The sequence below is a fragment of the Macaca fascicularis genome, chromosome 9 (genome assembly GCF_037993035.2).
Source record: "Macaca fascicularis isolate 582-1 chromosome 9, T2T-MFA8v1.1".
In the NCBI taxonomy this organism is placed as follows: domain Eukaryota; kingdom Metazoa; phylum Chordata; class Mammalia; order Primates; family Cercopithecidae; genus Macaca; species Macaca fascicularis.
Window position 1 is genome coordinate 14,411,874 of NC_088383.1, and position 12,841 is coordinate 14,424,714.

Sequence of the window (12,841 nt, forward strand, 5' to 3'; positions counted from 1 at the left end):
TACTTAATAGATTCTAAAAAGGCTTCCATCAAGGATTTAAATGGTTGCAATTTGTAGTTTGCCATTTCAGTAGTAAGGAGCTTAAGTGACAAAACAAATCATTACAATTTCATATGCATATTTTCTTAAGTGCGAACAAATTCCTCCTTGGAGAAAAGAAACCGAACATCATGAAGTAACCTTTCTTTCTGAGCTCCTTATTTAGGAGATGTTAACCTCTGCCAGGTTAATAAGAACACAGATTATCGTAGTGGAACAAGGTGAGTCCAACGCTTACTGACCTGAGCAAAATGCTTCCTTAGGGTAAAACCAAATTCAGTGCTTAAAAAGATGCTGTTTTTCAGAAAGTAGCTCACATTACTTCAATGTGATCTTGGGTGACTGATAAATCTAAGTATTAAGCTTTTTATATCAAAACCACATCACTGAATATTAAAATTATGTTAGAATTCACTAAATGGCATCCTGAACAGCCTCTGAGTGACGACCTTCCGGACTACCATTCTGAGGAAAGGGCAGGAAAGCTAGTCACGACATGGCTAAGAGCAAGTGGTGATGTCCCTTGACAAGAGGGAAAACTTAATACAATGATTTATTTCTTGTACCTGTGACAAAAACAATTCTGTTTTCCTTCAGTTGTGAAGATCAGAAAATACAGCTGCTATAATGAAGACCTAGACTTCCAGACTTCCATAGAACGCTCCATGGACTTAAAGGCCACGCTAATGAAACAGCTTAGGCTTGTACCATGCCTTATTAAGTTCATTTACAACCACTACATCATTCTATTTTGACAACAGCCCTGTGAGTTCGACATGAATTCTCCATTTACAGACAAGAAACAGGAAGCTCAGACACGCCACACAGCATCAAGAGCAGAAATTGGCGTCCAATCCCAAATTATAAATCCACCGCTCTTCCATCCCTCAACTTGCCTGACGGCAGTGAAAACAAAAAGGAGTAACATAAACAAAGACGACAGAACAGGAGGATCTCTGAGCTTCCACATCCTGAACAGGAGAGAAAAGCCACAAAGCACAGCCTGGGGCTCCACATTTCTTATCTGCTTAGTCCTTGAACACTGAAGCCCATGCTTCCTCCAGGGCTCCTCCATACACAATTGTTCCCAAATTTAATTAACTGACATTTGTGAAATACTAGGAGATCATGGAATGAAGTCTATTGAGTACATACACATAATTATATGAGCTGTATCAGTTGCAAGACAAAATATGTTTGATTTGCTAAAGGAAAAACGGATTGTAGAGAAAGCTGAAAAAACAGATACTTGAAAAGGCACAGCAAGACAGCAAGGTGAGAAGAAGGCTTTAATAAAAGCACAATGAACATTCCAATGGAAGATGTCAGATATGCATTAAAAATCAAAGGACTCATTCCGAGGCCTGATCCTTGTACCTGCTTGAATTTGCATTAATTTCCTCATGGTCTTGAGTTCTTGCAGAATGGCCTGCAACGTTGACTGGCAGTTACAAGTACAGCAGTTTGATCCAGCTGATGAATTCACCACTGGAAGTTCTCCTGAGCATGAAAGAAAAGAATGACTACTCCAAACAAACCAAAAAAAAAAAAAAAAAAAAAAAAAAAAAAAAAAAAAAAAATCATAAAGGGGTGGGGAGAAAAAAGAAAGTCTCTTGGCAGGATTTTGAAGCATGTGCAATTATGATGAAGCTGTGCCTAAGGAAAACGTACCCACTAATTATCACAAGCTAAATCTGGGGGTCTGACTTTATCTAATTATCCAGGCTCCCATACTGTAAGGTGCGTGCTGTGGCGCGGTGTGGGAGCCTGCATGCACACACGCACACAATGAGTGGGCACAGCAGGCCTCCCTGTTGTCAGAGCCGTTCATCTCAAATAACAATACCTCAAAAACTCACTCGAAACACACTCACGCTAGTTCACACAAAAAGCAAGCCCCGAGAACAGCCTTGCAAAAAAAATTTGGTAGCTGTGTTTAAGAGTTCATATTAAAAATTAAAGGAGTTCTATTGAAAATAGTTTTGATATTAAGCACATTATTTCAAAAACAAAGAACTGTGCACCCATGAAAAGTTTTAGAATACTCTCTGGGTGTGGCGTTTGGGGTGGGGAAGCACAGAGGAGCAGGGATGGGAGGATATATTCGAACTGGATGGGTTTGAGGGTACTGGTGGGCTGGCTGGTTTTTCTTCAACTTAATCAAGAAAATCTTTCTACCTCTTTTCTCCATTCCCATGTCTTATCTTTCCCTTGCCATAGCCTCTTTCGCACTGTTTACATTTAATGCCTTTTCCTTAGTAAACCTATCTTATTCTGTTTCTCTCATAGGTAAGCAAGTATCTTCCATTGTCCTTAGAATAAAATGGGACATTTGGACACTGCTCTTACAGTGGGTTCCCTCCAGCACCTGTTCACCTGACCACCATAAAATGGAGCAGTTTAGAGACTTCCAGCGCTTACATTTTCTCACAGGCCAGCAAGGTAAGTTCCATGGTTTTGTTCCAATTATATGTTTTATTATACTTTATATACCTTAAATCCTGTAATAGGCATTATTTGGGAATACTATAGAAAAATTCGCCAGAGCAAAACCATGAAATACTTCAAGATAACTTAGTGACTGTAGTGGTACAATTATTTACATTCAAAATTGTAGCAAGATTGTAATGTTACAACTTTAAAATTGTAAATAATCCCAATTAAATACCAAAGTAGTCACAGTTATATGTAATGTATTTCTTTCTTTTTTTTTTTTTGAGACAGGGTCTCAGTCTGTTGCACAGGCTGGAGTGCAGTGGCATGATCCTGGCTCACTGCAACCTCCCCCTCCCAGGCTCAAGCGATTCTCACGCCTCAGCCTCCCAAGTAGCTGGGACTACAGGCATGCGCTGCCACGCCCGGCTTTGTATTTTTTAGTAGTGATAGGGTTTCGCCACGTTGGCCAGGCTGGTCTTGAACTCCTGGCCTCAAGCAATCCACTCATCTCAGCCTCCCAAAATGTTAGGACTATAGGCGTAAGCCACCACGCCTAGCCATATTTCTACAGAAAACATAAAATCAGTATCTATTTTCAAACTGATATGGGGGAATTTATGTTTGCAACTTTTACTAACTTGATACTTTTCAAGGTAAATCCACTGTTGCTGCTGTATACTGGGAAACTGAACACTGTTTACCCAAAACTTACTGATGTGGGGTTTATTAACTTCACACATACCTAAGGGTATTTTATTTCTCTTATTGTCTCTTCCATGGTAGTAGAGTTAGGAAGGTCTTAAAGAATATTTCTAGTCACTATTCTAAGTACCATCTTCATCATTTTTAGAGGACAAAACCAACCCTTTTCAGCTGGTTATAAATCATTTTCTAATTTTAAAGAGAACTGACTTTTTATTTTTATGGAGGAGACTTTAAAGAGCTGTGTCCCTCTAACCTGGATGCATGCCAGCGTGGGAACTTTGATACTGGCTTATGTAATATTGAGAGAAAGAGAAGACACCCATACATCTCTGGGGTCCTTCGCTGTCTCATCAATGTCTCAGGATGGCTTTTCACGCCTCTGAACCGCAAATTGCGGTTTTAAAAAAAGTCAAAACAGTTCTCTTTTTCTTGAACGATATTGTGAAATGAAAACGAATGGAAAAAAATCCTTAACTTCTTTAGGAAACTGAAAATGCTTTCTTACCTTTTTCTTGTTCTCTTTGTGAAAACAGAGATCTGCACATCTCTACATAGTTTTAGAACAAATATTATAGCATCCAATGTGGCTGGATAGAAAACTAATATGACCACAAAAAGCATCAGGTTTTTTTCTTAAGCTTTGAAAAAAAAAATTGTCATTTGATTCTTTTCTTAACAATTAGGAAACTTAAATTGAGAAAATTTTACTTTAAAGGAATACTTTCCATTGCTAATGAAGCACGTTATAAAATATGGATCACGGGGTTCAGTACTGGTGTGGGATGCTGGATTATCACTGACCCTCCCCCGCCCTTGCCTTTATCTGGGACTCTTCTGATAATGAGAAAGGTGAAGGAGTAACCAAGAGGATATGTTAGTAACACACCATAGGACCAGGAAGCTTCTTTTAAAGACAATGGGGAGCTCTTTCTGCCCTAATGTTTGTTTTTTTTGTGACAGTAATATCTGTATATGGGCACAAAATGATCGCTTTTACTTCTTAAAGGGCTAAAATCTCTACCAGGAAATCTTCACTTATAATATAGAACCCCCTGTCTTTCCTAATTCTCAATTCTGTTTTTTAATAGTCTTCAACTCTTTCCTTTGTGTCTCCCTGTCTTTTAAAGTAACTCAGCAAAGGCAGGTAATTATGGGAGGGTTTAATAAATTGAACTCAACACACTGAATATTTAGAAATAAAACACAATGGTACAAACCCCCATGAGAGCCTTCTGAATGTTTGTTGACAACCATACCATTGGAGCTTGCAGCAGGGTGGGGCTGGCTTTGGAAGGTTCTAGAACGGGTGCCATACTGCCCTGAGAACTGTCCACTCTGGGGCGGTAGCTCATTCCACACACCACGTGAAGACAGGTGGAGGCTCTGTGGGGCCTCAGCAGAGGAGTTCAAACGCGGAGGCCAGACTAAATCCAGGTCCTGGGGCTCTTCTTTTAGTTTCTCTCCTTCTTTGCCAACTCGCTGATAGATCCGCCCAGTGCTGTCGTTCAGCAATCTTCTCATCCCTGTAATTTGCTTTTTTATTTCCATGCTTTCATCTCCTAATGGAAACAGGGCCAAAGTTAGCACTCTAAATTAGTGAAAAAGAAAAACAGTTCACTAACCAAAAACAAGAGAAAGAAAAAACAACCCTTCTTTGGAAATAAGATGACTGATTCGATACACTTAATCTGTAAAATGCAAAGGCAGGAAAACTGACTACGGTCTGAAAAAACCCACCATATTCCTGGTGCCTCTCATTTTAATCTCTGCAAGTCTCCTATGATAAAAGAGGTTTCTTGAGAGTGTGTCATCAGGAACAAACATCACATTCCCTCTTTGGAAGCATTTTCTGAGTGAGAAGGTGATGAGGAAACAGGCTGAGACAGAAGGTCAAGGATAGAACTGGACAGCGGAACCCCTCTACTCTGATGTGCCACAGCCACCCGTGAGGAACGGGCAGGTCACTAACGCGCTCTGCTGTCTTGTCAGCTTCAGCAGGCGGGGCGAGGACAAGGAAGCAAGCCTGGACTGGCAGGGATGCAGGGCTTCACTACTGACACAATGTCCTCCAGGATGACACGCTGCTGCCGCTGGAGACATCACCTTCAGAGAGGATGGCCGAGGAGAGAGAGAGGCGCTGAGTGTGGCAGCATGGCGAGCAAGGGGGCTTTGTCTTTCTGGCACCGATTCCCATCACATCAACCTGGTGATGACCGAGGGGTCCCTGCCACTCGAGGTCACTGGCAGTACCAGCACTGGAAGGGCGGAAGTGCAGCCTCCCCACCCCGCCCTCCCCCCAATGCCAAACGCACTGCCACCTCCCCTGCAGCGTAACTACGTGTGAGAGGTCACAGGCAACTGTGAAATCCCACCTCACCTACACTGACTTCTTTTTTTAAAGATTTTTCTCCCAACTCAGGAATTTTTTTTTAAATTAAAGAACTTCTATATTGCACTGGGAGTACTTAATAAATATTACTTAAAGATGTCTATAATATTGTACAGATAGAAAATATTTTCGGCCGGGCGCGGTGGCTCATGCCTGTAATCCCAGCACTTTGGGAGGCCGAGGCGGGTAGATCACCAGAGGTAGGGAGTTCGAGACCAGCCTAACCAACATGGAGAAACCCTGTCTCTACTAAAAATGGAAAATTAGCCGGGCATGGTGGTGCATGCCTGTAATCTCAGCTACTCAGGAGGCTGAGCCAGGAGAACCCAGCTCACCCTGCGGGGAGGAGGTTGTGGTGAGGTGAGATCGCGCCACTGCACTCCAGCCTGGGCAACAAGAGCAAAACTCCATCTCCAAAAAAAAAAAAAAAAAAAGAAAGAAAATCTTTTCTATCAATAATAATATCAAAGGATAATGATATCTATTAGGAGCTATTTCAAACACATTATCTTCTTAAACTGTGCGTCAGCCAATATCTTCATGAAGATGAAGAGAAAAGGATTTTTTTCCCTCAAACCCAGAAGATAAAATAAAATATTAGGCCACTGCTGGGCATGGTGGCTCACATGTGTGATTCCAGCACTTTGGGAGGCTGAGATGGGCAGATCACTTGAGCTCAGGAGTTTGTGACCAGCCTGGCCAATATGGAGAAACCCCGTCTCTACAAAAAGGACAAAAGTTAGCCCAGCGTGGTGGTGTGTGCCTGCGGTCCCAGCTACTTGGAGGCTGAGACAGAAGGATTGCTTGAGCCCTGGAGGCAGAGGTTGCAGTGAGCCGAGATCATGCCACTGCACTTCAGCCTGGGTGACAGAGGCAGACCCCGTCTCAAAAAAAAAAAAAAAAAAAAAAAATCTTAGGCCAGGGTATGTGCGTGTAAACATTCATGCAGTTACTCTAATAAATGCTTGAAATTTAAACTGTAAGAAAAAGAAAAGGCTAACAGACAGCATCTGTTAAGAAAAATACAGCTCCTACAAATAAATACAGCACATTCAATATAATGATGTTTTAATGCACTTAGGATCATATAAGCGAAGTTTCGCTGTAGAACTGGTAACTGCACAATAACCTAGCCATTTTGTGCTTTCAAGTTAGATATTTAGCTTATTAATACATGTGTTATGTTACTAAATAAGGAAGGTTATTTTGAATTTACTGTTCACCATTTTGAAGTAAATATCTTTAGTTTTTTAAAATGATACTAAAAACATTACAGAATATATTAATTCTGTCTAACTGAACATGGGTAAACACAGAAATAACACAGATTTCCAAATTTACAATATTGCTATGTGTTGTTGGCATATGCTTGAGAGGAGACATATTCTAATTTGAGAAAAAACTATTTCTACTTCAAACCCCTGTGAAATTTACAATATATAAACAATAAATCATATTCCGGACTTTATGAGAATGAATGACCAAGTGAAATTTAAATAATGCAGAGTCAGCAAAATTTACTACTCTCTCAAGAGGCTATGGAACAGGGTGTGTCTGGAAGAGGTCCCAGAGGAATCCTGAAAGATAAGCCCACAGGCAAATGCGGCATTAATTTCAGCAACCAGACACATATATTCCCGGCTAGTTAACACCACAATTCAAGCAAAAGGAGGTATCTTTTCCGTGTGGTTTCCACTCACAGCCCTCCCCATCAGGCCAGGCGCACCTGCATTGAGGGCTGTGCAGAGCCTTCGCTGACACAGGTTGGTGGCCGCCTCCCCCGACCCCAGGTTCCCTGAAAAGAGCAGTCATAGCCAGAACACATGGGGCAGACACCCATCCTGGCTCTCGAGTCCAAGCCAGCTTGCTTCTCCACGCTAACTGACACATCACAGGAGAACGGATGTGTCTCCTGTCAAAGGTCCTGCCTCCGCTCTGTAGATAGAATGCTAGGATACAGTGCTACCATTAGGAACAGGCAGGTGTCATAAAGATTCTGGAACCTTCCGACGGCAAATCTGCTTTGTCATGACCTCAGTTTCAGAGTTCCAGAACTTTTGCCTATGAAAAGTACATGGCTGAAAATACAACCTGAGTTTTCCGTAACTTTGTATTTTCATTTTGACAACCAGCACCCTAAGCTGCAGGTGGTGATGGGGGAGGAAGGAGGCAGGTGTGAGCGGTTCTGACAGTGGGCCGCCCCTGCCGTGTGCAGAAACATGTCTCCCACAGGCAAAACAAAATGAAACAAATACACAAAAAATCAGGACGTGGGGGTACTGAGGAGGAAGAAACAGTGCTGAAAGGAAGAGGGCAGGAGGCCAGAAGCAGGTCCGTCCTCAGAGGAAGTAAGCTCATGGCTTAGCTCACTGTGGCACATTTTAAAGGATGGAACACAGGGCCGGGCACAGTGGCTCATACCTGTAATCCCAGCACTTTGGGAGGCTGAGATGGGCGCATCACCTGAGATCCGGAGTTTGAGACAAGCCTGGCCAACACAGTGAAAGCCCACCTCTACTAAAAATAGAAAAATTAGCCGGGCATGGCAGAGCGCGCCTGTAGTTCCAGCTACTCGGGAGGCTGAGGCAGGAGAATCACTTGAACCTGGGAGGTGGAGGTTGCAGTGAGCCAAGGTTGCACCACTGCACTCCAGCCTGGGCGACAGGGTGAGACTCCATCTCAAAAAACAAACAAACAAAAACCTAACAACAACTAAAAGGATGGAACACAGAAAACTACAGTAACTGCAGAAGTCTGTGCTGAGAGGAGAGCGGAGAGGTGAGCGGAGAGGAGAACTGAGCGGAGAGGAGAACTGAGCGGAGAGAACTGAGCGGAGAGGAGAACTGAGCGGAGAGAACTGAGCGGAGAGGAGAGTTGAGAGGTGAGCGGAGAGGAGAACTGAGAGGAGAGGAGAGCTGAGAGGTGAGCGGAGAGGAGAGTTGAGAGGTGAGCGGAGAGGAGAGTTGAGAGGTGAGCGGAGAGGAGAGTTGAGAGGTGAGCGGAGAGGAGAACTGAGCGGAGAGGAGAGCTGAGAGGTGAGCTGAGAGGTGAGCGGAGAGGAGAGTTGAGAGGTGAGCGGAGAGGAGAGTTGAGAGGTGAGCGGAGAGGAGAGTTAAGAGGTGAGCGGAGAGGTGAGCTGAGAGGTGAGCGGAGAGGAGAGTTGAGAGGTGAGCGGAGAGGAGAGTTGAGAGGTGAGCGGAGAGGTGAGCGGAGAGGAGAGTTGAGAGGTGAGTGGAGAGGTGAGCGGAGAGGAGAGTTGAGAGGTGAGCGGAGAGGAGAGTTGAGAGGTGAGCGGAGAGGAGAGTTGAGAGGTGAGCGGAGAGGTGAGCGGAGAGGAGAGTTGAGAGGTGAGCGGAGAGGAGAGTTGAGAGGTGAGCGGAGAGGAGAGTTGAGAGGTGAGCGGAGAGGAGAGTTGAGAGGTGAGCTGAGAGGTGAGCGGAGAGGAGAGTTGAGAGGTGAGCGGAGAGGTGAGCGGAGAGGAGAGTTGAGAGGTGAGCGGAGAGGAGAGTTGAGAGGTGAGCGGAGAGGTGAGCGGAGAGGTGAGCGGAGAGGTGAGCGGAGAGGAGAGTTGAGAGGTGAGCAGAGAGGTGAGCGGAGAGGTGAGCAGAGAGGTGAGCGGAGAGGAGAGTTGAGAGGTGAGCGGAGAGGAGAGTTGAGAGGTGAGCGGAGAGGAGAGTTGAGAGGTGAGCGGAGAGGAGAGTTGAGAGGTGAGCGGAGAGGTGAGCGGAGAGGAGAGCTGAGAGGTGAGCGGAGAGGAGAGTTGAGAGGTGAGCGGAGAGGTGAGTGGAGAGGAGAGTTGAGAGGTGAGCGGAGAGGTGAGCGGAGAGGAGAGTTGAGAGGTGAGCGGAGAGGTGAGCGGAGAGGAGAGTTGAGAGGTGAGCGGAGAGGAGAGTTGAGAGGTGAGCGGAGAGGAGAGTTGAGAGGTGAGCGGAGAGGAGAGTTGAGAGGTGAGCGGAGAGGAGAGTTGAGAGGTGAGCGGAGAGGTGAGCGGAGAGGTGAGCGGAGAGGAGAGTTGAGAGGTGAGCGGAAAGGAGAGTTGAGAGGTGAGCGGAGAGTTGAGAGGTGAGCGGAGAGGAGAGTTGAGAGGTGAGCGGAGAGGTGAGCGGAGAGGAGAGTTGAGAGGTGAGCGGAGAGGTGAGCGGAGAGGAGAGCGGAGAGGAGAGCGGAGAGGTGAGCGGAGAGGTGAGCGGAGAGGAGAGTTGAGAGGTGAGCGGAGAGGTGAGCGGAGAGGAGAGTTGAGAGGTGAGCGGAGAGGTGAGCGGAGAGGAGAGTTGAGAGGTGAGCGGAGAGGAGAGTTGAGAGGTGAGCGGAGAGGAGAGTTGAGAGGTGAGCGGAGAGGTGAGCGGAGAGGAGAGTTGAGAGGTGAGCGGAGAGGAGAGCGGAGAGGAGAGCTGAGAGGTGAGCGGAGAGGAGAGTTGAGAGGTGAGCGGAGAGGAGAGCGGAGAGGAGAGTTGAGAGGTGAGCGGAGAGGAGAGTTGAGGGGTGAGCGGAGAGGAGAGTTGAGAGGTGAGCGGAGAGGAGAGTTGAGAGGTGAGCGGAGAGGTGAGCGGAGAGGAGAGTTGAGAGGTGAGCGGAGAGAAGAGCGGAGAAGAGAGCTGAGAGGTGAGCGGAGAGGAGAGTTGAGAGGTGAGCGGAGAGGAGAGCGGAGAGGAGAGTTGAGGGGTGAGCAGAGAGGAGAGTTGAGAGGTGAGCGGAGAGGAGAGCGGAGAGGAGAGTTGAGAGTTGAGCGGAGAGGAGAGTTGAGAGGTGAGCGGAGAGGTGAGCGGAGAGGAGAGTTGAGAGGTGAGCGGAGAGGAGCGTTGAGAGGTGAGCGGAGAGGAGAGTTGAGAGGTGAGCGGAGAGGTGAGCGGAGAGGAGAGCGGAGAGGTGAGCGGAGAGGTGAGCGGAGAGGAGAGTTGAGAGGTGAGCGGAGAGGAGAGTTGAGAGGTGAGCGGAGAGGAGAGTTGAGAGGTGAGCGGAGAGGAGAGTTGAGAGGTGAGCGGAGAGGAGAGTTGAGAGGTGAGCGGAGAGGAGGGCGGAGAGGAGAGTTGAGAGGTGAGCGGAGAGGAGAGTTGAGAGGTGAGCGGAGAGGTGAGCGGAGAGGAGAGTTGAGAGGTGAGCGGAGAGGTGAGCGGAGAGGAGAGTTGAGAGGTGAGCGGAGAGGAGAGTTGAGAGGTGAGCGGAGAGGAGAGTTGAGAGGTGAGCGGAGAGGAGAGTTGAGAGGTGAGCGGCGAGGTGAGCGGAGAGGAGAGTTGAGAGGTGAGCGGAGAGGTGAGCGGAGAGGAGAGTTGAGAGGTGAGCGGAGAGGAGAGTTGAGAGGTGAGCGGAGAGGTGAGCGGAGAGGAGAGTTGAGAGGTGAGCGGAGAGGTGAGCAGAGAGGTGAGCGGAGAGGAGAGTTGAGAGGTGAGCGGAGAGGAGAGTTGAGAGGTGAGCGGAGAGGAGAGTTGAGAGGTGAGCGGAGAGGAGAGTTGAGAGGTGAGCGGAGAGGAGAGTTGAGAGGTGAGCGGAGAGGAGAGTTGAGAGGTGAGCGGAGAGGAGAGTTGAGAGGTGAGCGGAGAGGTGAGCGGAGAGGAGAGTTGAGAGGTGAGCGGAGAGGTGAGCGGAGAGGAGAGTTGAGAGGTGAGCGGAGAGGTGAGCGGAGAGGAGAGTTGAGAGGTGAGTGGAGAGGTGAGCGGAGAGGAGAGTTGAGAGGTGAGCGGAGAGGAGAGTTGAGAGGTGAGCGGAGAGGAGAGTTGAGAGGTGAGCGGAGAGGTGAGCGGAGAGGAGAGTTGAGAGGTGAGCGGAGAGGAGAGTTGAGAGGTGAGCGGAGAGGAGAGTTGAGAGGTGAGCGGAGAGGAGAGTTGAGAGGTGAGCGGAGAGGAGAGTTGAGAGGTGAGCGGAGAGGTGAGCGGAGAGGAGAGTTGAGAGGTGAGCGGAGAGGAGAGCGGAGAGGAGAGCTGAGAGGTGAGCGGAGAGGAGAGTTGAGAGGTGAGCGGAGAGGAGAGCGGAGAGGAGAGTTGAGAGGTGAGCGGAGAGGAGAGTTGAGAGGTGAGCGGAGAGGAGAGCGGAGAGGAGAGTTGAGAGGTGAGCGGAGAGGTGAGTGGAGAGGAGAGTTGAGAGGTGAGCGGAGAGGAGAGCTGAGAGGTGAGCGGAGAGGAGAGTTGAGAGGTGATCGGAGAGGAGAGCGGAGAGGAGAGTTGAGAGGTGAGCGGAGAGGAGAGTTGAGAGGTGAGCGGAGAGGTGAGCGGAGAGGAGAGTTGAGAGGTGAGCGGAGAGGTGAGCGGAGAGGTGAGTTGAGAGGTGAGCAGAGAGGTGAGCGGAGAGGAGAGCTGAGAGGTGAGCGGAGAGGTGAGCGGAGAGGAGAGTTGAGAGGTGAGCGGAGAGGAGAGTTGAGAGGTGAGCGGAGAGGTGAGCGGAGAGGAGAGTTGAGAGGTGAGCTGATAGGTGAGCGGAGAGGAGAGTTGAGAGGTGAGCGGAGAGGTGAGCGGAGAGGAGAGTTGAGAGGTGAGCTGATAGGTGAGCGGAGAGGAGAGTTGAGAGGTGAGCGGAGAGGCGGCAGGGGAGGCTGAAGAAGGGCAGAGTGGGGAAAGTTTCTTAGGGGGGATGACAGGACGTTCAGGAATGGTCTCTGGGGTTTACTGAATCGCACTCTCTTCACCAAGCAGCTGGAGCAGCGGAGCAGGTCACCCCTGCAGCTGCTGCCTAGGAGGAGGGAGTCCCAGGGCTCCACCCCACAGCAGGGGATGATGAGTGACAGGCTTTGGCAGACAGGAAGAAAGAGGTTTCCTTGCACATTTGGGGCAGATGGGGTAGAGGATCAGAAACGAGGCCTGAAGACTCAAAGTGCCAATGACAAAAAACCTGAGTCAACCTAAATAAACTGGGGACAGTGGGTGCTGGGAGCAGACGAGCAGGCCGAACTGTGGAAGCTCAGTTGAGTGTGGTGCAGTGTTAGTGGGGGAAAGGACAGGCCGGGCTATTACACCTACACTTGGACTCGCCTCCTAAGTACCCCCACCTTCTACTGGATACGAGACAGGTCGCTGAATATTCTCTAGTTTCCTAAATCCTAAAGCAACGGTCTGAACCATAACCCGGGGGGCACATGGTAGTCCAGGAGGGGCACAGGATTTTCATCGTCACCGAAGTGTTAACCAAGCACTTCGTGGCTCTAGAAGTCACGTGCGTCCTTTTCAGAAGATGGGCTGCTTCTATCATAGTGGAACCCAAGTTCTTTGATAAATTAAAAAAAAAAAAAAAAAAAATTGGTGAGTACATAGGAGATTGAGATTGGAAGTATTCATTGACTTCTAT

At 47.9% G+C, this 12,841-nt stretch overlaps 1 protein-coding gene across 46 annotated transcripts in view; it reads right to left on the reverse strand.

Moving 5' to 3' along the window:
- BEND7 (BEN domain containing 7) overlaps window positions 1-12,841 on the reverse strand; it is an 88,631-nt gene that overhangs the window by 51,032 nt on the left and 24,758 nt on the right. For 32 of the 46 annotated variants that reach the window (XR_012417478.1, XR_012417476.1, XR_012417472.1 and 29 more), the window contains 2 exons: window positions 4,398-4,739; window positions 1,417-1,539 (listed from right to left, as the gene is read on the reverse strand). Coding sequence is in view for 35 of the 46 variants with exons in the window: in XM_045399579.3 (XP_045255514.1) it covers window positions 1,417-1,539; window positions 4,398-4,739 (465 nt within the window). In the remaining 11 variants the exon portion in view is untranslated. The remainder of the gene's footprint in view (window positions 1-1,416; window positions 1,540-4,397; window positions 4,740-12,841) is intronic. The other 14 variants (XR_012417482.1, XR_012417481.1, XR_012417480.1 and 11 more) reach the window with 1 other exon arrangement.